Raw genomic sequence first — 27,972 nt, 5'->3', positions numbered from 1 at the left:
ATTGTCACAAATATAATTATTAGTACCTGGCTCATTATCGGAACAAGGCACCACATTGCATGCGCATGATCTATTCTTCATAACAAGTGTTTTCGTAGGTCTCATGACAGTAAATGCATAATGTGTTTTTCTCTTCATCCGGCATTGTTTTTATGTTGTGTTGTTTCTCTTCTGCTCTTGACGTGGCACTTTGCTTCTTTTGCTTAAAAATTCCTTCTTTTAATTTTTTTCCATTACTAGTACTCGTCCCTGCTTTGTCGTCTAGTTTCTTTTTTACTTGCTTAGCTTTCACTGCTTTTAATTTTTCTTCCAATTGATCTTTGTAAGGAGAACTGGTTATTATTTTAGATCCTTCTATGCACCTAGATTTGGATTTGGCATTTTCTTTCTTTTGAGAGAGTTTTGGAACTGGACTTAAAGTTGAAACTGAAACATAACTACATGATGGTTGTTCTTGTTCAAAATTGTTTACTAATTCTTTAGAAGTACTCTGGATATTATCTTTTCTCAACAAGACTTCATCACTTACTACGGAACCCACGGCGGGATTAATGTTTTCTGTCCTACATTCCTTTTGAAGAATGTTCTCGGCTGGCGCAAAGTCACTGTCTTGAAACACATCTGGATTATATGGGTAGATTTCTGTTTTTTCGAAACCCTTAATAATATTTATTGGTGTAAAAGCCTTAATAAGCGCATTTTTAATAATAGGAGCCATATCATATTCTGTGATCCTAGAGCCTGGATGATTTGTAAGCCAGTGATGCATTTCTCCTGCCAGATAGGTTTTAAATGGTCCAAAGACACTTACGTCCAGTGGTTGCAACTTATTTGATGTGTGAGTAGGTAAGGTTATAATAGAAACTCCTGATTTTATAGCCAGGTTTACTAAATTAATGGACTTATGACTTAAATGTCCATCTAGTATCAGTAGACTTGGACAATCTGTTGTTGTTTTGGTGCAGCCTATAAAATAATTAAAAAATTTGATAAATAGGTCAGCATCCATCCAGCCTAATGGAGTAGGAAATCCTACTGCTCGAGGAAATGAACCGCTCAAAAAACCAGGATTCATTCGAACACGAGGGAAAACCATAAATAATAATAATAATAATAATAATAATAATAATAATAATAATAAGACGTTTATTAGCCACCAATACAAAAAAAAGCATAATTACAGAAGGTAATATGATTATATACATGGAATTGAATATTAGAATATTAAACAAAGAGAGCATATTAAAAACAATAGGTTATATAAAGAATTTAGTTGACACAAGTAAGGCAACTAAAAAGCCATGCATTCAGACTTCCAGAAAAGAAGTAAACAACTTCCTGGATTCTGTTAAGGCTTATAATAGAAGAAATGAGAGAAAATGAGAGAAAAAATGGTGGAATAAACGTACCTGTAGCGCTGACACAAGCACAAGCACAATAAAGTTGTGTTTTTTTTTTCTCTCTAAATCTTCCCACTTGCTTTCTTCCCTTTTCAGCTAAAATTTTTCCCGGTTTTTGAATGCAGGTAATCCCCGTCTCTACACAGTTAAAAATCCGATGCGGTGGAAAATTAAACTTGTCAGTTTTAAGTTTTGAAAAAAATCATTAACCCTAGATTTGGAAAATCCTCTTTCAATGCTGGTTGCTTCAGGTCTTCGAATGGAGAAGATTTTCGGACGATTTAAAAATGGGCTCACCCAGTCTTTTCCTGCAAGTTTTCGATCTTTATTAAAAGGATGACTTATTTGATTGGCTTCAGCAAATTGAAATGCAATCCTTCGAAGATCTGTGGTCGAAAGTCCATAAAACAGATTTTCCAACAAAATTATGTGTTCACATAATTCCTTTTCCATTTTTTCAGTGAATACGGGTTTGAACCTGCCGTGGTTTACCAGTGGAGTGAGCTGTCGATGCTTTAATCATGATTGTAAGGTGGTTTTCGGAATACTAAAAACCACACTAGCTTTTTTAATTGACATCTCTTTATTTTGAATCGCTTCTAAGGCACACGAATGGCATCTTCTGAGGATGATCCTTTTTGGGTTTTACGCACGTAGTTACGCACCATTTTTTCTCTGCAATATATAAAATATATTTATAAGAACTTTTGATACTTTAGTGGAGTAAGTCAGTCATGTCTGACTCACTTACCCCAATCGTTCTTAAAATATAAAAATTTAAATCTTGAAAAGACAGATAAATGTGGCAACATTCTAAGCATAACGCGGTATAAGCAAATATAAGGTTATGGTATGCACTTCATACAATATTAAGAAAATGCCTTTAAATTGGGGAAAATCCTTATTGATTTCGCTTAAAATATTTTATAATACAACACGCAAAATTTAAAAAATGTTAATATTTACCTTAATTTTAGTAGTTTTCAGCTAAATGCTTAAGGACCCAATACGCGCTAATAGACATGTACAGTGTACACTACCCTGATCATTGTCGTGCTATGATGCCGGTTGCTCGACATATTTCTAGAAACGCACTTGCCCCCTATGATTCACTCTCCCCTATATGCACTTATTAAGGCCTTATTTTCAACTATCATAGTAGTACATATGCAGTATCTTTGTCTGTCATTTTCTCAGTTAAAAGCATGACCTGGACAATAAAAGAAACTAAAACGATGGACGTTACCCTGGAAAAATCGAAGTACGAAGCACGAAACACCAGCAGGATGTTAAAAATAATTACCAAAGCTCGCCGCCCCGCAATAAATTCCCAAATGCAAGAAATAACCGACGGGGGGAACTGGAAACTCCATGAGGACAAACGTGTTTTGAAAATTTAACTGTTTAACAAAAGGGCCTCCCCCGTTTTGCATACGCGAGTCTCTCAGAAATTACCCACAAACGTCCAACTGACGAATGAGAAATTGCTGCTGTTCCAAATTGGACTTTTTCGTCTTTTAATTTTCGGTTTTACTGTTGGGACCAAACAGGGAGTAAAGAGTATAAATAAGCTTAATTATATGCTGCTTGGGTGAAAATACTTATTTTTTTTAAATAAAATAAGCAAGGAAACAACGGCAATAAATTAAATTTAAAAATCCTCAATGACCGTTTTTCTACTATAATACAAGTAATAATATTTAAGTACTTGGGCGTGCATGCATATTGTAATAATTGTTAATTTTTGCATAATAAAAGGGTTGAGCGTGTTATGGTTAAAAGGGATTTTTATTCTAGTGTTCGGTTAAAAAAGATGTTATACTATGCGGGCAATCCACTAAATTCGAAACAAACACATTAATATTAAAAATCTAAACGTAGTAGACTTTCTCTGTTTGTCCCGAAAGTAAACAAACGGTAAAAATCAATGTTTCTATTCTTACTTTGGCAAACAAAACTTTCATTTCTCCGTAGACCGAAAGTTTGGCTTTTAAGAGCCCTTTAGGGACTCTTTATAAAACTGGAATTATTTATTTTTCAGTGCTTTGAACTGTTAACTTAGAAAATAAAATGTTTTGTAAGGGGAAAAAAATATTATTTCCCCTCGCAGACGCATAGAGAAGAAAATTATTAATTTTCTAACTTATTAGGAGGGTTTCCTAAGCTTCAGCTGTTTGTTGTTAGACGCGCGAGAGGGAGCGTAAACTTCCAACTAATGCCTTCACTTTCAAAAGTTCCTGCTAATCCTTTGCTATGCCTCTATAATAATTTACTAAGCATTTTTAACTCTGACTTGGCACCAACAAAGTTTATGCCAGTATCAGGCCATATTAATGAAGGTTTACCTCGGCGAGATATGAAACTTCTCAAGGTAGAAATAAGTGCTTCAAAAGTTACTTTGGTACTAACGACAAATGCACCGCACGAGTAGAAAAGCATATGAATAGACACACGAAGCATTTTGAAATTTTGGCTCCCCGCTCACTCGTAGATTTTATATGAAGGACACCAGCATAGTCGACTCCAGTAATATGAAATGGAGGAGTAGGAGAGATGTGCTTTTTAGGTCACCCATTAATTGTCCAGTAGATTTAGGTTTTGCTTTAAAGCAATTTAAGCATTTGTGAACTATCTGCCTTGCTAAGTTTCGTCGATCAATTGGGCAATAATGTTCACGAATTGAAGCAATTAAGTGAAGGGGACCAGCATGTAATAAAAACTTATGCTCAAAAGAAAAAAACACTCTGGAAAAATTATAGCAGGATACTTTTTGGCATATTCCAGGTCCGATAATTCCAATCTACCACCCACCCTTAAAATTCCCTTCACATTACTACATGGGTTAAGAGCATTAAAAGGGCCTGCGACATTGCTGCTTTGGCAAAAGTGATGAGTATTCATGTGGAAAGGATTCCTTCTGAGAGATTATGACCAATTTTTCTAAAGAATTACTTATTTCAGGGGCTGTTAATGGCCTAAATGTTCTTTCTAACTTGTAAATATAACAGAATCGTAAAATGTAAGCACAACTACGCTTTAAACGAGAAAAACTAGAAAATATTTTGTTTAAAAAATATTTTGGAATGACCTGGCAAGTGTGAACGTTTTTCTCATCATTCAGGCCAAACTTCAATTTCGATAATTGGCGTGACTCATTCTGAGTAATCATTACTCAGCCAATGAGAACCATTCCACCACATTTTATTATTAATTAATCACTGAGGATAACATCCCCTGGACAGTATAGTATAGTCGCAGAATTGTCCTTTGATGAGGCATGATGCCAATTATAAATTGAAGGTAATGATTCTATTTGGGATACATGATTTCGAACGAATGTTTGTAGATTGTGGGGTAACTGAGAAATCCAGCCTAAGACAACTGATGAATCAGACCATAGATATGTTTTGTCAATAATTACATTTACTGATCTTTTGAAAGTCCTGGCCAATTGCGCAAGGACCAATGCACTACTTAATTCATGTCGAGAAAGTGTTATCACTTTTAGAGAAGCTACCCACTATTAGCAAATACTTAATAAATTTGCGTTTGGCCACTTTTGCTTGAGCTTTTAATATAGAGATAAGCACCATAAGTTTCAACAGAACGATCACAAAATCCATGTAATTCTACAGATCATTCTCAAAATCAGAACAAAGTATTTTTCGCGGGACCTTCAAGGTATTTAGGACTGTTAATTCTTGTTTTAATTCATGCCAAAGATTATAAATATTTAAGTGCAAAGATTCATCCCAACCAATCTTTGTACTCCACAATATTTGCAAAATCACCTTTGCAATAATTATGCATGGGTAAAGTAATCTTAACGGATCGTATATTTTAGCAATAGATGAAAGGATTATCCTTTTAGTATAATTTTCATTATCAATTAAGAAAATATGATATATAGGATTATTACTTTTAAACGATCAATGCAAGCCAAAAGTTTTATTCTCAGCACTTAAATGTATGTCACGAGTATTAAGAATGCTGTTCGAGATACCTCCAACGATTTGACTAGACCTCATTAGTCAGATGAAATGGATACCCATTTTCTAAGATAAAAACAGCCAGTTAATAATATTGTAGATACCTGAAGGCTCAGACCTACAGCTTCTGCAATAGTATTTGCCCCAAAGAGCAAATCGTCTACAAAAAAATATTTGAAATTATGTTACAAGCCTCGGGATACTCATTTTCAAACTCTAGACCCAGCTGTTTAAATCAATCAAATTAAGCAACCAATACCATGCGATAAATTTTTGTAACATCGGTGCAAACGACTATATTATGTCTTCTATAACCCTAATATTTCCAACAAATCATTCTATATGTTTGGACCAGTATACTGAATATCATTAAGAGATCGAGATATTATCTTCCATTATCTATGGAAGATGAACCATTATAGACGACACGCAAATGAGTTGTACAACTATACTCATTCAGTACTCCATAATAAAGTAAAAAGTAAGAAATATCACCAGAATTCTCCCTAGATTCAGACGTATGACCCATGGCCTCACATTCCTTCATGAAGTCAGTATACACTTCTTTCATTTATGGATTTTAATTAAATCTTCTTTCCAATCAAAAAAATACTGTCTTTTAGCGGAGCATCTTGAATTTCCTAATATAGATGGAGATTGTTTAAAGGGAATTTGAGCCACAAATCGGCCATCTTTGTTTCTTTTCATTCTTCGAACAAACATAACTTCACATTCGTTTTCATCATTTGAAAGTATGGGCTTTAAATAATTTAGGAGTTCCTCAATTGACCAAAATTTCTCCAGTTGATTTTGAATATCCAAATTTAATATTTAACCCACAATGAATTGGAGATTAGATTAAAATTGATTAAATCGGAGAGCGTTATTTGACCAATAGTACAAGGACCTGATATAATCCAACCTAACTTTAAATGTCTTGGAATCTGCAATTGAGACACATCCAAGGTTTTACCAGGAAGATGACCAACAATTCTGGGTACCACTAGACAAGAGATATTTTCACTGAAGTTATTGTGAAGAGATTGTACCACTATATTATATTTATATCTTATGAAAGAAGCCAACTGGTTTATACCAATAAATGAGACATTGATTTATTGCTTACAAATATTCAATTTATTACAAGATCTTCCCTTACATTTCATTAAATACATTTTCTACAATTTTCAGACCGACAATCTTTGCTCATATGATTGGGTTTTAAACAATTCAGGCAGTCTTCAGAAACGCTTCGGCTAAGAAATTTAAAACAATTCATAGAATACTGATTTTTACAAATTGAATAGTTTTAGAGTGACATTAAGAGAAGAATTCAAATGCTTGCTTTTATTCTCTGAACTATTAACCCACCTGCTTTTTTTTAATTGACCATCAAACCTCTCCAACAGTTGAGCTTTAGTTTTCAAGAATAAATTGAACTCAACCAATGCATGCAACCTGTCCTTTGGCTTCTGCTCTTGCCACTTTCTAGCAGTAGTAGCATCTAACTTCTCATACATAAAGTAGATAACGACCAAACCCAACTATCAACTGGTATGTCAAAAGCCCGTAGTGATCGAAGTTTTATATTAATTATTCGCCATAGTAATTATTCGCCAAAATGGATTTATTATCATATCTTTGACACATTAAATTCCAAGCGATAGAAGTATTAGTAGAATGAATGATCATGAACCAATGATCTAAAAGTGTCTCTCAACTCAAGCCATTTTTCAGAACTACCAGCAAATATGAGTAAGGGAATAGATGGGAATTTGGGCCTTGACTGAACCTTGAGAAAAATCTACACCATCCAAAACATTATTACTGTCCCGTTGAGAAGCAATATCACTTGCAATACTGCCACCTCTGGAACTGTTGCAAAGAATGTTTTTTCAGCAATTAACTTATAGTGGCAAGCCAACTAGAGGAGGATATTTAGAATTCTTGTTCATCAAAGTTTTTATGCCGTAATTCTATCGAAGCTTGATAAGAATCAACTTCAGCAAATATATCTGGGGGCTTATTCACTCGCTAATTTTTAAGCCCTTAACATTATCCGAAGGCAATTGAAGGCTCCTAATATTAACTTTATCAGCTTCATCAACCATGTTTTCAATAGTTGTTTAATCAGTAAAAATAATTAAATAACCAATACAGTGCATATTTTTATAACCAATACACATACTAATATTTACACCAATATATACCAATAGATATTTATTTTTACTACAAGTACCAATACCAAAACAAAGTGCACAAAGTGAAAGTGTTCTCTCTAGTAAAGTAGTTTTCTAAAAGTAGCTTCTAATTTTTTACTACAATTTTAACAGCTTACATCTGAGTTCGAAGGACCATTTTGGTTTAGGAGGGTTTTCTAACTTCAGCTGTTAACACTTTTTTGTTATTAAATCACTTTATTTAGGCTAAAAACCAAACTTATATTCAGCGAGAAACAAGAAACCTCTTTACAACACCATTTCTTACTTGAGAAAGAGAGAGTGACAACTGACCTATCATTTTTTAGCAACCCATGCGAGCGCCACGTAGTGACGGGTTTTAAAAATAATTATTTTGGATTTTGCCACACTAACTTTAATTAAAAACGAGTATTATTTTGTCAAAACATAATACAAGTTACTAACAAAATTAGAACATGGTTTTCGTATTATTGAATATGACGTGAACATCCAAATAATTTTTACAGTATTTATTTTTCCAATAAAGAAGGAACAATATCCCTTGCGATTTTTAAATATATCAGCATCTTCATCACCTAAAATGTATGAGAATTTTATGGTAAAATCTATTAAATCTATTTTGCAAAATAAAGACGTTTGTCACTTTGACATTATATCTTAATATATCCTCCTGGAACCCAGACATGTTTTTGTTAAGTTAGGGTTGTGATGCTTTTAAATATAACAAAAAATACATAAATAAACATGGTTTACTAATAACTTTTTTTATTTTTTTTATTACTTTGACGGATACATGACGTCCATTAAAATGAACATTGGGTCTTAACCTAAACAAAAATTCCTAATATATAATTTTTTTTTCAATAACATTTCAGTCTAAACTTATGAAAACGCAGAAAATAAATGTAAACTTAAATTTATTTGCTATGGAACTCAATGAAACAGTTTCTGTTGCCAGTAATGCACAAAAATGTGTTGCATGTAATAGTATTACAAAAAAACTTGGTTTTTTTGGCACATGAGTAATTTTTACATCTAACCGAATTTTTTAAGTCTGCGGCAATTTCTGGAAAGTGTTGTTTCCGTTTTATTTCGGTGCCTAATGACGATGACGGTGAATCGACAAAGATTTTCCTCAGGATTTCTTCTAGTACCTACACCTCGGATGTTTTCTTGGGATTCACTTTGTGTATTTGTCAAAAGTTGAGTGGCAATTTCGATTTTAAAATCTAAATATTGTTGTATTTTGCGTGGAGGGATTTTAAATATTTTTTTATCTCTTCGATAAAAAATCCATGAGTTAGCCATTGCTAGATCAAAGAAATGGAAAATGACCCTTAAAGTCAATTTTTTTGGTCTGGCTCGAATTCTATAATAGCTAATCATTCGGTCTATCAAGTCTATTCCTCCCATAAAATTGTTGTATTTAGCAACAACGTAAGGTCTTTTAACCTGAATGTATTTAGAGTCTTTCTTAGACTACCTTTTACACTCATCGCTAGGTTGAATTCCTAGAGCAGTAGATGCCAAAAGTACAGATTTGAGATCATACCATTGTACAATTACTATTTCGCCATCTTGTCTTACAATTTGTTCCGAGCTGCCTCTACCTATCTTGGCCATCATTTTTGCCGAAGTTAAATTTGCTGCCGCTGGTACACGAGATTTCATAATGGTTCCAGTACAATATTTCTCTTGTTGACGAAGATATTCGAGAAGTGGTATTGTCGTGACATATCTATCGCAGTACACATGACTTCCAGGAAATAATGTCCTTCCAAGGCGAACAACAGCAGAAGGTCCAACACCAAGTCGTTTTACAGAATCATCTGGAAAAGTATCTTTTCCTTGATATAATTCAAAGTCTACGACAAGACCATCAGGGCAGCAACAACAAAATTTTTCAAGCCCTCTGGATTTGGCTTTCCTCTAACGAACTGCTTCATTTTACAAGTCCCTGTAAATGGGATCATCTGTTCATCTACAGCAACCACTTTCTCTCTAGGTAGCTGCAAATACCCCTGCCATACTGCTTTTATAATAGGACGTACTTTCCAAAATTTGTCAGACCTGCGTACCTCTTCAGCGATGCTGCCATCAATGACGATTTTAAGGTTACTTCTTATAGCAAAAAATTTATCTCGAGTTATTGTATCTGCAATAGCTGAAATTTTAGTGGTTTTTTCCCAGTACATTCTGATTTTGGGATACTTTAGACAGGACATCAAACAAGCTATTCCAAAAAAATGTTTAATCTCATTAAGAGTCAATTTAAGAGATACTCCTTTAAGTCTTTTTTGGAATAACTCATCTTCAAAGTACATGGCTAAATACGATTTTGCAGTCCAATCAGACCGGAGTTCTGCGCTGCATTCACTAGAGGGGCCTTCAAAATTTGGAGGTGCAAAAGTATCATCTCTTCTCCAAGACTTTCGCTTTAAAGGATGCACATACTGCTTGGCCATTTTTGAGTTTTCTCTCAGGATACTAAAAGGAATTCTATCTTCTTTTTCTTCCTCCTCACTGCTGCTTACTAGTTCTTCATTAAGTATTTCTTCATCTCTCCCCATTAAATTATCCGTAGTGTGAATTTCTTTATCATCATCAGACATTTCAATGTCAGAGTTATCATTTCCAATGATTTTTAGTATTTGCTCCAATTTTTCGTCAACTTCCCCTGGCCGAAGCACTCTTTGATTGCCAAATATTCCTAAAATAAATTTTATGAGTTAATTTAAAATGTGCATGAGATAGACCCAATGTCCATTTAAATGGACGCGAATAACTTAGGGTAATACAAAACTTATTTAATTTTTTTATTATTGTAATGTTATTTAAATTTTTCTATTAAACATTTACAAATAAAAACTTTCACAAAAATCATTACAAATCGTTAAAAAATAGGCTACATACCATCATAACGAAAACCACGTGTAGCCGCCATCACAACAGAAAACAAACAACTGATTCCCAGCACACGTGCACAATTAAAGTCGACCGAATCGGACTGGGCGGCAGCACCGAAGTGTCCAACGTAATGGATGCGAGGTCTAAGCTGCTTAAATAATAAATTAACGAAACTGGAAACATAAAACTGGCATGTCCATTTAAATGGACGCTAGGTCCCAGGAGGATATGTTCCATCAACTCAACCAAGCACCTTTGGAAATCTTGAAATTTGATAAAAAACAGTTAAAGCTCCAACTTTTCTTCATTATTTTTGGGGCATCCTCATATGATGCGATCTGGTTAAACAAATGCTTTTCAAAATTCTGAAAATTGTTGATTGATGACAGCCAATAAAATCTGATATAGCTCTGTGATCGGAACCACAAAAAAACCGTCTAAAGTTGCCTGCAAAGCTGGTTCGTAGGTGCTAAACTTTTATTACTGTAAAAGAAAGTATATGTAACAGCACATATAAAATAATTAGAGGAAGTTATTTATTCGATTGTTGAAAACGTTACTATCATTTTTTTAAATATAAATTTAGCAGTTTACAGATCATTGTTATGCTCAATAATATATTCAATGTCATTAAGCACATTTAAAACGGTGATTTTGGTTAGTCGATATGGGTAAAAAAATGAAAGATTATCTATTGTGTCAAAATATTCACTCCTCTCATATTTGCTACGTGAAAAGCATCTGAAATATTATGAACGTCTTCAAGGAATACGTCATCTTCTGTATCCATGATCGTAATAACCATACATTTTAGCTTAAATCTCAATCAAAGCCTCCGATGATAACGTAAAAATAACACTTACGATAGATAAACATCTAATAATGAATTATAATCATCCGATTAAACCCTGCTTTTCGGTAAATTATGTATTGTAAAGATTAAGCCACAATTTTTGCCAGGTACATCGCAAATTTTCGAACTAAGCGGGATTGAACACTTAATCGAGATAAAGCTCAAAAGGTGCATGCGGGTGTAAAGAATTATGTTATTAGAAAATATTAACTAGGTCTTCCAGACAGTTTTTACCTGAAATATTTCAAGAATATAATGTATTCAAGCTCTTAACCTAAGGGTATTTCATCGGTATAATGTGATAATATGGCACAGTCATATTTTCTAAAATATTTAAACATACTTAGAAACACACTTCTTCCTGGAATACACCTACGCTAGGAATACACTTTTATGTCGAGAACACTTTCCTTTTATTGACAACATGAATTTACAAACCTCCACCTGTTGCGTTGCAAGTCGTTTAACTATTTCCAAGGTAAACAACAAAACTAATTAAAATGTCATGAAACTTATAAATACATGGCAAATGTTTAGATGTTAGAGCATAATTTTAATAAAACACTGATAGTTGCCTTGACTATGGCTTGTCTAGCAAGTGTTGTAAAGAAAATTAAACTATCAGGATTTAAAATAAGACAATCTAAATTGTTTCTTAAGTAAGACCCTCAAATAAAATGAACTACTGAAAACTGGACCCTATAGGTGAAAATATTAAATTAAATACAGTATAATTCCTCACCGGCTTCGCATTAACCGGTCAACGGATTAACCGGCCTGTTTACAACAGCTGAACGCAACGCAATATTTTCCAAGAAATTCACCGGCGAGGCGATTCGGCTGGGATTTCCCCGTTATTACGGGGAGATCCCTGTGAACTGAACTATAAACGATGTTGGATAGGATTATGTTGTCGTTTTGATCAGTTTGGTTTGTTCTTGCTGTGGGTACGTACAAAACATAACTATTTCCTTAACAATGAATGCAAAGCGCAAAAAAATTGTGGTTTCGATGGATACACGTTTAAAAGTGTTAAAGCGGATTGATAATGGTGAATCTGTGGCGAAAATCTGTGCAGAATTTAATGCTGAAAAAAGCACTGTAAATGACTGGCGAAGAGATAGGCATTCGATTAAGCAGTTTTGTTCGAAAATGGAATCTGATAAAAATCTGGGCAGCCGTTGTACGAGAAAAAAACCGATTTGCGAGGTCGTCGATGAAGCTTTGTGGATCTGGTTTCTTCAGGAACGTCGAAGAGGTACACCGATTGGCGGCCCAATTTTAAAAGAAAAAGCTCTGGCTATCCACCAGAAGATTAACAATGGAGGCGAATTTGTGGCAAGTGATGGTTGGCTTAATCGATGGAAAAAGTGACACGGAATTCATTTGGCACATGTAAGTGGAGAGTAAAACTGTCTGCTGATACTTCAGGTGCGACAGAATTCAAGACTAAGTTTGGTGAAATGGTTAAAACAGAAATTATCTCCAGAACAAGTTTATAGTATGGACAAAACCGGGCTAAACATTAAAATGTTACCAAAAAAAACTTTTCTAGGCAGTCATGAACAGTCTGCCTCTGGCTTTAAAAAGAATGAAGAACGTATTACAGTGGCCGTTTGTTCGAATGCAGCGGGAACTCAATTCTAAAATTCCTCTTTTCGTTATTGGCAAGTCTGCTAAACCACGGGCATTCAAAAACTTGAATCCATCGTCCCTTCCGGTCTATTATAAGTCACAAAAATCAGCGTGAATGAATTCAGACCTGTTTAAAGAGTGGTTTAATTTAGAGTTTGTTCCAAGAGTTAAAAAACATTTAAAAAGTGTTAACTTGCCTATCAAAGTAGTTCTAGTGTTAGATAATGCTCCAACCCATCCTCATGACTGCGATGTAGATGACATTATATAAGTTTATCTTCCTCCTAATGTGACAAGCTTAGTGCAACCAATGGACCAAGGAGTGATCAAAAGCTTAAAAAGACGATACAGGCGTAAAGTTGTTTCTGAAATTCTGCAACACTCGGAGAGTGAAGACAAAGGTCTTTTAGAAGTCATCAAAAAGATCAATATCAAGGACGTTATCTATATGTTAGCTATAGCATTTCAAGAAATGCCCTCTTCAATATTTATTAAATCATAGAGAAAACTTTGGCCAGATGTTGAGAATCTAGTTGCGATCTCGAATATTGCAGGGACTGAAGAAGAAGAAAACAAATCCACTCTACAAGACCTTCAAAAGTTAACGGGTAACGAAGCATTGCAATCAGAAGATGTGAAAAATTGGATGATAAGTTGTGACGATCACCTTGAAAAAGAATTTTTAAATGATGAAGAAATCATAGATTTAGCAACCAAAGAACCAGAGGAATATGATGATAGTAGTGACAATAAAGAAGAAAAAATGATTTCTCATGAAGAAGTCAAAAATGTAATGGAACTTGCATTAAAATACATTGAGCAGCAACATGAGTCAACAGCATTAGACGTTTTGGTGATTAGAAAATGGAGGGATATCGCATTCAGAAATTCACTGAAGGTTAAAAAACAGAAGAAAATCACAGACTTTTTCAAAAAATAATTACATATTAAACTTACATACATAACTATATAATAAATATTTCTCCATTATTTTATATTTATTATGTTCATATATATATATGTATGTAATACTCTCTTCAATACATATACATATGTACATAACATAGATAATGAACATAATATAATATGTATTATGTACACATATATAAGTACACTTCGGATTAACCAGCCAAAACGGCAACCGGCCGGGTATGCAGTCCCGAGGTGACCGGTTAAGAGGAATTCTACTGTAAATAGTTAATTTTAATAAATAGTTTAATTAAATATATAGCTAAATAAATTTAACTACAATCGTCTTAATCGACATAAACTACAAAGTAGGAGCAACACAGTACAAAAACCATGAGAATAATTAACGTATTTACATTTCACGTAGTTTAAATAAGACAAAATATAAATAAGAAACCCACAGCCACTAAAGTTATGCATTTAATTTACAGGTAAGAGACTCATTCACGAAATCATTTTCTAACGGAATCGTGCATGGCCATGGATATTTCGAGACGAAGGCCTCTTCCATTAAGCAACTTTCCATGGAAGTATCCCAGTTGGAAGACGGTAAATTGAGACTCACTTGTATGGCTACCATTCCAGGATATGTGAATAACGATAGCGATTATGCCGATATAAGAAATTCAACTGTATATAGTAAGTAAATTGATTGTGTGATTCAAGCTTTTTGGCAATAAGTAATTTGATATGGCGCCGAGGCTTTTAAGTGGCTGTTTTCTATCCCCAGTAGAGCAGGGAATGGCCTGGCAAATATACGGAGAAGAACCTCTCCCTTCGTAAATAATTATTTTGTCGTTTATATTTATTTTGCTTCGCTGAAACCGTCGTCTCATCCCTTTTCTATCCACTCTCATTTTATTTACTTTGCCCCCGTAGTGGAAAATTTACTTTAAATTTTGTATACCGGCGGCTATGTCAACTACATAAGCAGAAAAAGGGTTAGGGAATATAATTAAGGGAGGTAGGATTTACTGTTGTTTTTAAATAAAAAGGAATTTTTTGTTGATAATTGGATAAAGATCATTCATACATTTAACATGGAGTTTAATATACACAGTGTCAAACGCCTTAAAGTAACTCTTTTAATATTTAAAATGGTTTCGCAGAAGCTTTTATGAATTTTTATTGAAAAAATGTTGTTTTTTTTGTTAATTATTTTAAGATCTTTATTTTTAAATTTTATTTTGAGCGAGAAAAAATCTAAGGGACATTTTTCATTTTTATGCATTAATAACTCTTACATTTAGGCATACAATAAAATAGAAAGTTTCCAATAATTAACTTTTAAAGATGAGAATTTTTTGACCCTTTAAATTAAAATAAGATTACAAGTGAAATATCGTTGCAATAGAATTTGTGATAAACTAATCGTGTTTGACCGCATTTTAGTCATCAGAATTTCCAGAACTTAAAAATCTAAGAAAAAAATATACAAGAGATTTTTAATTTTATACTTTAATAATCCCTTTAATTAGATATACAGCAGATAAAGAATTTTAGGCTAAAAACTATGAATTTATCTTTATTCATTTTTGAGTAATTAACGGTTACCCATCAAAACTTTTTGACCCACCTTGTATACCACTAACATATTAAAAGTCAAACTCAAAAAAATCTGAGAAAAAAATCGTCGGGATATTTTTCAATTTCATACATTACTAACTCTTACCTTATACAGTATACAGGTATACAGAAAAATATAAAATTTCAGGCAAATTGAAAAAATATGAAAAACTAATAACTATGGGTCTATCTCTTTAGTCATTTTCGAGTAATTAACATTTAAAAATGGAGAACTTTCTGACCCATGGATCATTTCATCCAAAAAATTTTTTTTTGCTCTGCACAGTGCATTTAGCCACTACCTTATCCTAATCCAAAGTTATGTTCTATGTTATCTACTGTACTATACTATTTAAGCGAATTTAGACATGGACACCCTTTTCACGCCAAGGGGTTCGTTCGAAGGCAGAATTGTCAGGATTGTTAGATAAGTTAAAATATATAGAAGAACTCAATTAAAGATTATGCTTCTACTCTACTGTTTTCCTTCTATATATTTAGCAACATGAATTCGTTGGTAGCTGATTCAATTTTGCCAGTTATTGGTTCAAATAAGTGGAAGCCCGTTGGTTTGTCTGATCCAAGAGCCATAGATCATCAATAGTAGTTGTATTATTGCATATTACACACTACGGATTTTCGACTATCTTCATCTTATGTAAGAGGTATCTTACATTGCCAGTACCAGAGATAAGTCTAAGAAACGTAGTATAATAATTACTCCTACTAAAGTTGACATTTTCAATTGATAGCTTTAAGGTAAGTTACTTATTGTTCGGGGTATAAAAATAATAGTTCTTTGCTCTATATTTACCAAATTATTGTCTCCATTTTTGTTTCTTGGTTTCCTTAAGGCAAGGAAATATGTTATAGAATTATAATCCATTAACGGATACGTCTTTATCAATAACTTCTTTAGCTAGGTGGTCAGCAATTTCATTTCGTCTTTGAATGGCTTTCAAGTTGTATCTTAATAACAGATGTCGGCTTGTTGATTAATTCGGTCGATGTCTTTTTGCAAGCTAATGGAATGTGGAGTATCTTAGGGATCTGTTTTAGGTCCTATTTTGTTTCTGCTGTTTATCAATGCCATTGCTAACCTGAATATTAGCGGTAAAATTTGTGTCTTCGCTAACGATACCAGTTTCACTTAGAGCAATCCGGACAACACAATACTCCGTAGAATCGTTTTTATTGACCATAAAGCCTTGGTGCAATTCTAATCTCCTGTGCCTTAACATTTTTAAAACAAAGGCTTTATAATATAAAAGTAGGTTGCAATCTTCTATACCAAACTAGACTAAAACTTAGGTAACTACTTACATACCAAATAACTCCAGATATGATTCGTAATATCAAGAATGAATTTTGTTTTATATTAGGGTTTTGCCGAGAAAAAATGGGCAACATTTCCAACAATACATACAATAACATAACTTTGTCGAAAAATTCGATTTTTATTTCATCAAAATGCAAAAGTACATAGTGAATCATATTCCTTCTTTTATTCCCTTTCCAACGAGCTATCACAAAATATACCTTCAGATTTGAAAAAAAGGGGTGGTTTCTACTCTTAAAAGAGGGAAATTTTATAGAAACCAAAAAAATGTGCTAAACTGAAAATAAAAATAGCTCCTTAGAAACTGATCTTAGCGCAAAATAGGCAAATTTTTTTGATAAAGCATTAATATGTAAGTCCCATTTTAAGGTGTTCTTCACAAGAAACGGCAAGAATTTTACTAACCCAATGATGTCAATACTGGTGTTATTTATATAATCATTGATTTAGTAAAATTCTTGCCGTTTCTTGTGGATAACGCCTTAAAATGGGACTTGCATGTTGATGCTTTATCAAAAAAATTTGCCTATTTTGCGCTAAGATCAGTTTCTAAGGAGCTTAATTTGTCCCATTCTAGATAACTGTATTATGCTCTTTTTTCTTTTTGAGTCGCATCTCCGTTATGCCCTTTCATTCTGGGGTACGTGTTACGTTACTCAATTTAAGCGTATTTTCAATCTTCAAAAAAGAGCTGTTCGTTACTTACTGGAGCTAAACAATAGAACCCACTGCCAGGATTTCTTTAAAACATTCAAAATATTAATAATTCCTTTCTTACACATATTTGAATTTGTTTGTTTAATATGTCAGCACGTTACAGATACTTCAGAAAAGCCACTTCACAGTTACCTGCTTGGGAACGCAGAGCATGGTCTTTATCTTCCAACCCCTCGCTCAGAGCTTCAAAGCTAGTCAAAAATCGATTCTGTATAATGCAAAAGAAGCACAAATTATCTATCATTATAAATTAAGTCCATACCTTCCTTTCCCTCATTTCGCAAAGCATTAACGCATGTATGTAGTAAACGACTTTTTTAGTCATACTTGAATTTATTATATTTACATTTTCCATGTACTTTTTAATAAAAACAAAGAACTTAAATATTTTTTTATCGTACCTGCTTGTGTTGCTATATACTGTTGATTTGTATACCTTTTGATGTTATATACATTTTAGTGTATATAGATTTTTCCTTCTTCTCTTTTATTTATTTGTTTTTTTTTTATATTTTGACCCCATATAATTTTTAGTTTAAAATTTAATAAATTGTATAAAGTATTGTATGTCTGTGTTCTCTCTATGTACATTTTTTCTTTTATTTTTACTTAGGCTTTATCTACAAATTGTAAATTTTTTAACAACAAAGCATTATTATTTTATTCTCTTTCCTTGAATTCCGGAATGTCCTTTAACCGAACATAATGATTTTCTGATGTCATTTCTTATTAGAGTTAAAACTTTTTGCAATATTTTAAAAATATTTATATATTCACCCTCGAAAAAAGTTTTGGTGTTTGACAATGTCAGAGTAAATATGAGAAGTTTTCGTAAATGCTTGAGCCAGCGATGGGAAGTTTTTATGACTCCAATATTAATTTGTTAGGTATTTCAAACTAAACTTTCCTACCAGATACAGTTTTCGTAGGTATAAGGATTAGTCTCTAGTTTCTGCTAAAAATGCCTGCGTAGCTGTAGGTGTCGTAAAAAAAAGCCTTGGTTATAATTCTCAATGCCTCATATTGTATCCTCAATATAATATACTTTGAGACCGTTGATTTGGTATTCCTTCAATCTCTGCATATTTATTATTGAGAGGTTTCCTTGAGAATAATGGACTACTTTTTTGAACCTTATATTGTAGACAATCCACTTTTAGTTCTTCGTTGTGGCCCATCCAAAATCTATAAGCGTTCTCACGTATGCTCTATAAAACAATTGATATACTTTGGGATCCACTCCCCAATGGCGCTATGTAGTAACTTTTTAGAGCAGCTTGAAGTATAATTACATCAGGTTTATAGATTATAAAGAAATAGGTACATTACTCTGCCTTAAAGAAGTCCATTGCTTGTCCTTCGAGGTCCAATAATCTTGTCATATAGTCGAAGGAAGACTACCCCCTATCATTAAAACTTTTAAGTATATCATTTACAAAAAAATTGGAGATGGCAAGGTTAGTCATTTTGTTGTTGAGAATAAGTATATCGACATTATCAGAAACGCTATAAATATGTTACAACAATATTAAATATCTAGAAAAACAATGTTGAATGACGAATACAAGATGAGAAACAGCGATTCTAAACTATTGCGCTTTATGCAATAAGGAATACTTTTCAATCCACTACTTATCTAAATTCATTTCGTCTACCTGGCTTATTAATAGGAATAACAACTATAATATGCCTATATCGCACACGTTCCACTGACGTCGATCTGTTTCTAGATTTTTATGATAAATTTGTTTATACCGGTGATTTTAATGCTGACTTTCTTAAACCCTTAAACTATTTCTTTGGGTTAAGTTGCCTTACAAATAAATTTGATTTAAATCAGAGAATTACAGAACCTACCCGATTTTGCTTGCGGAATAATTCTTGTAGCCTATTGGACGTCATAATAACCAGTAGGGTGCTCTCCGTTAAAAGTTGCAACTCAATACCAATTTCAACTGTAATTTCTGATCATTGTCTTATTAATGCTAATTTTATTATTCGTATAAAAAAAACTAAAGCCAAATATTTTAATGTTGAGACCAATATTTCTAATAATCGAGAGGCATTTGATTATGCTGCTAGCGTCTTACCATGGGACGAAATTTATTGGTTTTCCTAATATGGATAAAAATTTAAACATTTTTAATTTAAATATCAAATGTTTACTAGTTTAAAATTTGCACCTGCAAAAGTTAAGAAAAATAAAAGTAAGCCTTTTAAAACTTAATGGATAATCGATAACATTAAATACTTATAAAACTACGAGACAAAGCACATTAAAAATATTTGAAAACTAAAAGTGGTAATTGTCTACCTACTAAACCCGATATCGTACGTGAGAAAAATGCCTATTTTCGCCACTTCTAATCTAAAACATCTGGAAAGGTCTTTTGGGATACAGTGAAAAACTTAAATAATATACAAAGAAAGAATAATGACAACATACCTGCAGCATTATGACTTCTTTGCTACTTCTAATAAATTGAATAACACTACTTGCAAGGAAAAAAAATCCTTCTTTTAAAATAACAAAGCTCTCAATTTACTGAATTTTAATCTTATTCATGAGTTTACTTTAAAAGATATTATAGCTTCAATAGGTACTAATTAAGCAGGCCATAATGAATTATCAATAAGAGATATAATAACTTGTTTTTCATTCTTTAATAAACCTTTTCTCAATATTATTAATTCCTGTATCTCAGAAAATCAATTTCCAGAGATGTGGAAAAAAGCTATCATCAAAAAGTCCAAAATCCAAAAGACCCATAGATCTACGCCCTATTAATATTTTACTTGTTTTGTCTAAGGTTCTAGAGAGACACATGTATAATCAAATTAAATAATTTTTAAATTCTTATAAAATTATGTCAATCCGTGTTTAGGACACAGTTTAGTATAACCACTTGTCTTGTAAATCTTATGAATGATATCAGGCACCATGAAGAACAAAAACAATTAACAACCTTTTGTTTACTGGATTTTAGTAAGGCATTTGACACTCTAAATCATAATATGTTGCTAGCTAAATTAAATTTCTTGGGTTTGTGTAACAACTGAGTTGCCTTTCTAAAATCCCGACTGACCAGCAGGTTTCAATGCGTGGAGATTAATTCTCACCCCTTATACTAAAAATCTAAATTTATTTCGGTTATTACTGGGGTACCTCAGGAATTGCTAGTAGATAAGGACCCTTATCATTCTCATAATATGTAGCTGATATGAAAAATACTATATCTCATACAAAAGTACAACAATGCGCAGATGATTCTCAGATTTATACATCGTTCTTATTAAATTCCTTACTACAAAATATATGTACATAATTTATATATATTTGCTAAGGCTCATAATTTGGAACTAAACCCTTCAAAATCATGTCCTTTATTTCTAGGATCCAGTAGAAATAGCATAGAACATGTTTCTCAAAACTTTGTGGTTAAAATAAAGAATACAATAGTACCTGTGGTTAGTTAAGCAAAGAACTTGGGTATTATTTTTGATAATACTTCGTCTTTATCAGCCCACATAAACAAAAAACTTAATTAAAAACATTAAAAAAGCTTAAAACATTTAAATCCAAAGCGGCACTTACCTAGTGAAACCAAGTATTTTTTGTGCGATTCTTTAATATTATCTTTGTCTAATTATGGTGATGTAATCTAATCTATCTACAAAAGTGCCTCTGCAAGAGGTTTTTATAGTCGAGATGCATTTCTATTTGCTAATTCCACTTACTTCATACGTACATTTATTTTGTAATTTTAATATTGGCGAATAATTGTTTTGAATTTGACCTAAATATTTAAGAGTTCGATACTCATGCATCGTATCATAAAGTACGTTACACCATCCAGACCAGTTGAAGTAGCCTGACTCTTTTTAACATAAATCATTTAATTCAATTAAATTAATTGGAATATTCTTAAATACCATTTTCGACTGTTGGCCTTCAAGCGAAAGCTGGTGCTATCTTTTGGAAATATACCTCACCTGTTTTTTCATTGAAATTATTTTTTAAGGCAGGTGTTTAAAATTAAGTTAATACGTTTCCATATTATTGTAGGGTTGGTTTGTGAGGTTAGGTTAACTTTGACAAAATTGTAACCAAAATACAAAAAAATTTAGAGAATGTAAAAACCTGAGACGCAAAGTATACGGGAGGTTTTTCAATTTTATGTATTAATAAGCTTTACAGGAAAATAGTGAAAAGTACAGAACAGGAAAATACATTTTTAGTGGTATTTGTTTTTTTTTTAATATTTCGGCTTACTGGTAGATTTAAATTATTTAGTTTAAAATAAAAAAGTTCCGATAAGTCCCTATATGCTCGTTTTTGGGTTATATCCAAAAAGTTTTATTGAATATACCCAAGAAAGGGTATTTCTTAGAAAAAAATAAGAAAAAAAATAATCAAAATTCACTTTCATATTTTCGTTATTTTGCCAGAGAAAGTGTATACAAAGTCGAATTTGAGACAAAAACATCGGAATAATTTTTTTTCTGGCATGTTAACAATAATTGAATATCTTGAAGAACATGTTGTAAGTCGTAGAGACGAAATAAGATAACGTTTTGTATATCAGTTTAATTTTGAATTATTATAATCCGCTAAGCGCTTTCGGTCTGTTAGAACATCTTCAGAGCTGCTTTGTCAAAGAGTACGGTATTTTAAACCTTTGTATGTACATGTCTTTTACGTTATGTGTTTTCTGTGTACTTTTTGACATAGCAGCTCTGAAGATGTTCTAACAGATCGAAAGCGCTTAGCGGATTATAATAATTAAAAATTATACTGACATACAAAACGTTGTCTTAATAATAACGGAATAATTTCCCAAATATTTCCAGCTATAAGATTAATATAGATATAGTCAAAATCACTCTTATCGTGCGGGTGTATTGGATTATCAACGACAAACTTTTGTAGTTACGTTTCATTTCAATTTGCGCAACAACGTTTTTTAACTACAACGCGTCAGATAAACGAAACAGATATATGCAGCGTTAATGTATCAAAAGAAGATAAAATAATAAATGTCAGCGGTTCTAAAACAATTACTTTCATGACAAACATGCCTGTCTCGTTTCGATTGACGGATGACATTATTTGTCACAAGATAATTTAAATTTCAAATTATGGAAAAGAAAAAGCCTTTTTGTGGATTTCTAAATCCTCACGCCAAAAAAATGGTACTTAATGTTATTAATTACTTCGAGAACGAAAAAGAAAATTTGCTTGCCTTGGTTGCCTAAGAATGTACAAGAAAAAGTAGCTAAGGCGCTTGGAATTAGTTTAAGAATGGTGCAAAAAGTTGTATATGAAAACAATAACAATCTTATTCCCAAGAAGGAAAAAAAATGTAAAAGAAAGAAGCCGAAGACTGAAGATTTAAGTGAATGTGTAAAAATGGAAGTAAGGGATAGGATTTATGAACTATATAAGCTAAAAACAAATATAACGCTGCCATTTCTGAGGGCTGTTTTAAAGCAACGCGGCACTTTGGAAATTGGACTTTCTGCTTTATCAAAATCAATTAAAAGCATAGGTTTTCGCTATAAAAAAGACTGCAATAGAAGATATTTGTGTGAACTACCAAATATTGTGAGCCAACGAATAGGATTTTTAAGACAATATATACAAAATGAAAAATCAAAGTTAAGGAAAGTGATATTCTTAGATGAAACTTGGATATTTTCAAACGAGAGTGGAATAAAATCTTGGCAAGATAAATCTGTGAAAAGCGTGAAAAGAAAAAAAGGATGTGGTCAGGGAAACGATTTATTATTTTACATGCCGGATCTTCAACGGGATTCGTTCCAGGTGCAAGTTTAATTTTTTCTTCTAGGTCTAAAAGTATGAATTATCATGACAATATGAATTGCGAAATGTTTGAAAAATGGTTAAAGGAACAGTTAATACCGAACTTGCAAGAACCTTCCCTAATAATAACAATGCCTCGTATCATTCAAGAATTTAAAATAAACAACCAAATGAAAGTTGGAGAAAAAGCGAAATTTATGAATAGTTAGTAAAAGAAAATCAGAATCCCTTACCATATATGCTAAAATCCGAACTTCATTCATTGAGCTTATATTGGCAGGGTCAAAATCTTATTATGAGAATCATGTGGGTGCTGGGCTTAGATCTGACCAGGTTGAAGCTGTTTGGAATGAGGCATTGAATCACATCACAAGGGAGTATTGGCGGAAATCAGTGGATCACAGAGAAAACATTATTAGAACCTGGTGGAAGAGAGAAAAAGTACTCGATATCCATGTTGAACCATTGATCATTGCTCCATTTGAAGAAGATTCGGAAAATGACGAAAAGTTTTCCGACTCTGTTAGTGATAATGATAGTTTTAATTAGTTTCTTTTTTTAGTCAACTTTGTATGTATACATCTTCATTTTTACACATTCACTTAAATCTTCAGTCTTCGCCTTCTTCCTTTTACACTTTGTTTCCTGCTTGAACATAAGATTGTTCTTGTTTTCATATACAACCTTTTGCACCATTCTTAAGCTAATTCCAAGCGCTTTAGCTACTTCTTCCCTTATTTCCTTATTTTCCTTATTCCCTTATTTTCTTTTTCGTTATTAAAATAATTAGTTTTCTTTTTGCATTTCGTTTATTATTTAGGTATGATTAAAAAGTACATTTTTTTTTTTAAACAAATCTAAGTAAATAAATTGGTGAATGCGCTGGGAGATAGATATGCCCGGCGCATTCTCCATTTTTTTAATAGTAAGTTTCAATCTTTTTTGCCTTGTAATGTGTAAATAAATAAATATTCATTAGAAAACGACATTTTAAAAAAGCTGCGACAGGCTCCTCTCGTATTTATCTTTTTAAAAAAAGCTAAGTAAATAAATTGTTGAATGCCCTGGGAGATAAAAATGCCCGCTGCATTCACCAGTTTTTTTTTAAGTTATTACTTTTTTTGCCCTGTAATGTGTAAAAAAAAATTGTCTTAAGAAAACGACATTTTAAAGAACTTTCGTAGCTCGCCTCGTATTTATCTTTTTAAACAAAGTTAAATAAATGAATTGGTGAATGCGCTGGGAGATAGAAATGCCCGCCGCATTCACCAGTTTTTTTTTTAGTTATTTTTCATCTTTTTTTGACTTTTAACTGATATAAAAGAAAAGATAACACAACTTTTTTAATTTTCTGTGCATCAACGTATAGATTGGGTCGAACGACAAATAATAAATCATAAAATTAAAATGTCATTTTAAAAGTGAAATTGTAACATGAACTTGCCTTTAAACAAAGAAAGTAGTTTTCTGGTCTCTGACTGCACTGCATCACACACAATACAAATTTATTGTTTGTCATTATACCAAAATGTATAGTTTCCCAATAATTATTACAAAAAAACATAATCACACATAACAAAGAAGAAGACAAGATCAAATAATCGTTAAAAGTTAGACGCTGTGCCCTGAAATCGACAAATTAGTATTTTATGCACATACATAGGGTCATGCTAAATCGTATACTAATTTCTCAAAAATTTAGGTGACAACCATTTTTAAATGAAATAATATGTACAATTTTAATGAAAGGCTAGGGAGGCATTTTTGCTTTCATAAAAAAATATAAAATGCTTAGATTTAGATATTATTGCGTAAAGAAAAATTGTTATTGAGAATTCCGTCTATTTCGGACAATTTTTCAAAAAAGAAAAGTAAATATTATGTCTGGCAACTTAGCAGAATATCGGGGATTCTAGGCATATACCGATGAGGCGTATACCCAACGGGCTTTATACTTATGGGCTTTTTCACGTCATGAAAGGAAATAACCAACGTATGTTTTACATGTCGAATCTCGGATACGTAGTATTCCGCAGACATTTTTACGGCGTTAAAGGCATCACGTCAGTTAATAATTATGATCTAAGGTGTATACGCGGCTTTAATATGTCACATGACGGCGTTCAATGTATTGTCAAACTCTCAAGGAAATAACATTTTGGCAGCCACTGATTTTTTAATTTGATTCATATTACGTGGTGACCTTTGAACCCGCACGATAAGAGCGAAGGCGACTATAGCTAACTTTTTTTTAAGTCTTGTGTCAACTTTGTGAACTTTACGAACAAATTTAATTTTGGAAAACGTCGACTTATTTAATTATTTTTTTTTATTTTTCTAGTCGAAATATTGGAAGAATCACCGGCCCTTCCGTCCCCAGTGGAGGCAGCCTCTTCAGCAACCCTTTTAACCCTAAACTGTATGCTAGTTGTTTTGTTCTTATGGCTCTTTTAAAAATGTTTACTTTATTTAAAAAAAAAAACCCGTATATTTTTAGGCAAATTAAACAAGTTAACGTGATTGTTTTCGAAGTGTTCAAAACTATTTTTCTATAATGGTAAAATTATTAATAATGTTAAGTTTCATATCCTCTTATTATTGTGTTAAATGTTTATTAATTATCTGCACATTTATTAAATTAATTATAACTGGTGCCGAAAGTGTAAAAAAGTCTCCCCCTTCTTTTATGGTTTAATGTTATTTAGACCAATGTCAAAAAAGTTATGCTGGGGGTGACGAGGATAAATATATGCCCATTAGACTCTATAATGCTAATGTATGCTATCGGAAAAAGTCAATTTCTCTATTTAATATTATTATAAAAACTAATCAATGTTTGAAGTGGTACTATAGTGGTTCCATTCCACAAATTTCTGACTTTTTACTCTATATTCTTTTTCCAACAAAAATTTAATAGAAAAATCTAGCCTTGCAGGGTATTTTCGTTTACTAAAGCACATTTTATTAAAAATAACTAAATAAAAATATATTTCGTGTTACGTAAAATATAGATATATTATACAATATTTATATCAATATATGATAAAAGTAAATGTTATATATAAATGGAGAAACAGATTAATTATTGTAATATACACGAAAAGAATCACTTTAAAAATTTTGAAAAGGTGCACTCGATGTAAGAAAATGGATGTATTTTAATACAATTTAAAGAAAAGTGTATTTATTTATTATAAAAGGACCATTATGTTGATTTGTATTAAGGCGATTTAAAAATTGCTTATGCTATTGGATAGGAAAATCTGGAATTTGTTTGAACACCCTATATATTTTATTCAAAGTTATATATTTTATTAATTGATCCGCGTAAAATTTTAAAAACTTTGATGCCTCACGTGTTATATTTTAGATAAAGGATATATGCAGACAAAGTTTTAATTTTTTTTAACTTTAGAGGTTATGGAAGCTACTAGTCAATAAAAAAGGCGGTTTTTAATTTTTATTTGTATAATTTCAAAATAGAGTTTATAAGTCGATAAATTTTGACAAAATTTTTTTTTTAATTAATTTTTCTAATAAATTAAGTAAAATAATGGTTCGTAAATAAATTTTTATTGACTAATAATATAAAAAGGTAAATTTTTTTGTTAAAAAGTTGACATTTAAAAAATGGGAAGGTTTCCTGAAAAAATTATTTTAAATTTTTGATTAAAAAATTATCTGTTCATTGTTTTCCAATTTGTAATGTTGGGCTTGATGTTATTTTAACCCATATATTACTGAAACTATTTTTTTTTTAGTTTTAGTTTTATTTATGAAAAATATTAGCATATGTGGCTTATTTGACGACAAAAAAATACCAGAAGGTTAATTTTTGCATTAGGTTTAAAAATACGTCATGTTCTTTTAAAAGGACAGTAGTAAAAACCGGTAGGTACTGGAAAATAGAACTTTATTATTATTTATTCAAAATTTACATTGTATAGAAGTTCTTGAAACATTCTTTTGGGTGCAATGGTATATTGCATTTTTTGCACAAAAATTGAACCTTTTTCTTGCAGTAATCACAACGAGATTGTTTTGCTTGATAAATAATTAAATGGTTCATATCGTCAAATCTTGAGTGTAAAACCGTAGTGGGATTCCGTCTTGTTGGGCCACGTTTGGTATCTTTTTTATAGGTTTCTAAAAGATTGCAAGCAATTTGCCTTCTAAACTCAAGCTGATCAAGACTTCCTTCATCTTTTCGGTGCAATTGCCAAGCGTTTTGAATAGCCATGTCAATACCATGTACAACTAGAGGAAAGTACCATTTTTTTTCCCTTATAGAGATTCGATAAAGACTAATGTTTTGATCACTGCGGTCGACGCCGCCCATAAAAGAATTGTACTGCTTTATAACATTTGGTTGAGAAACAAAAATGTGTTTTTTTTTTCATTCTGGGAGAAGCGTTTCACTAGATGATGTGGTGTTACTGAACAAAAGTTAGACGCGATCGTAACAACACTATTGTTATGCCAGCGACAAACCACAATTCCTGTGTCTTTATCTAGTCTGTAATCGTATGTTCCTCTTTTCATTTTTTTCATAGCTGCTACTGGGATGATCAT

General features: G+C 32.2%; 1 protein-coding gene across 1 annotated transcript in view; it reads left to right on the top strand.

The window, feature by feature from the left end:
- The window catches only part of LOC126737132 (uncharacterized), an 86,688-nt gene extending 60,293 nt beyond the window's left edge, over positions 1 to 26,395 (top strand). The window contains exons 4-5 of the mRNA XM_050441881.1: positions 14,386 to 14,593; positions 25,742 to 26,395. Coding sequence (XP_050297838.1) covers positions 14,386 to 14,593; positions 25,742 to 25,854 — 321 coding nt within the window. The 3' untranslated portion in view covers positions 25,855 to 26,395. The remainder of the gene's footprint in view (positions 1 to 14,385; positions 14,594 to 25,741) is intronic.
- The last annotated feature ends 1,577 nt before the right edge of the window (positions 26,396 to 27,972 follow it).

The sequence above is a fragment of the Anthonomus grandis genome, chromosome 1 (assembly GCF_022605725.1).
Source record: "Anthonomus grandis grandis chromosome 1, icAntGran1.3, whole genome shotgun sequence".
Lineage (NCBI taxonomy): Eukaryota > Metazoa > Arthropoda > Insecta > Coleoptera > Curculionidae > Anthonomus > Anthonomus grandis.
The sequence above is the reverse complement of the archived record's forward strand: the minus strand, read 5'-3'. Positions and strand labels throughout refer to the sequence as shown.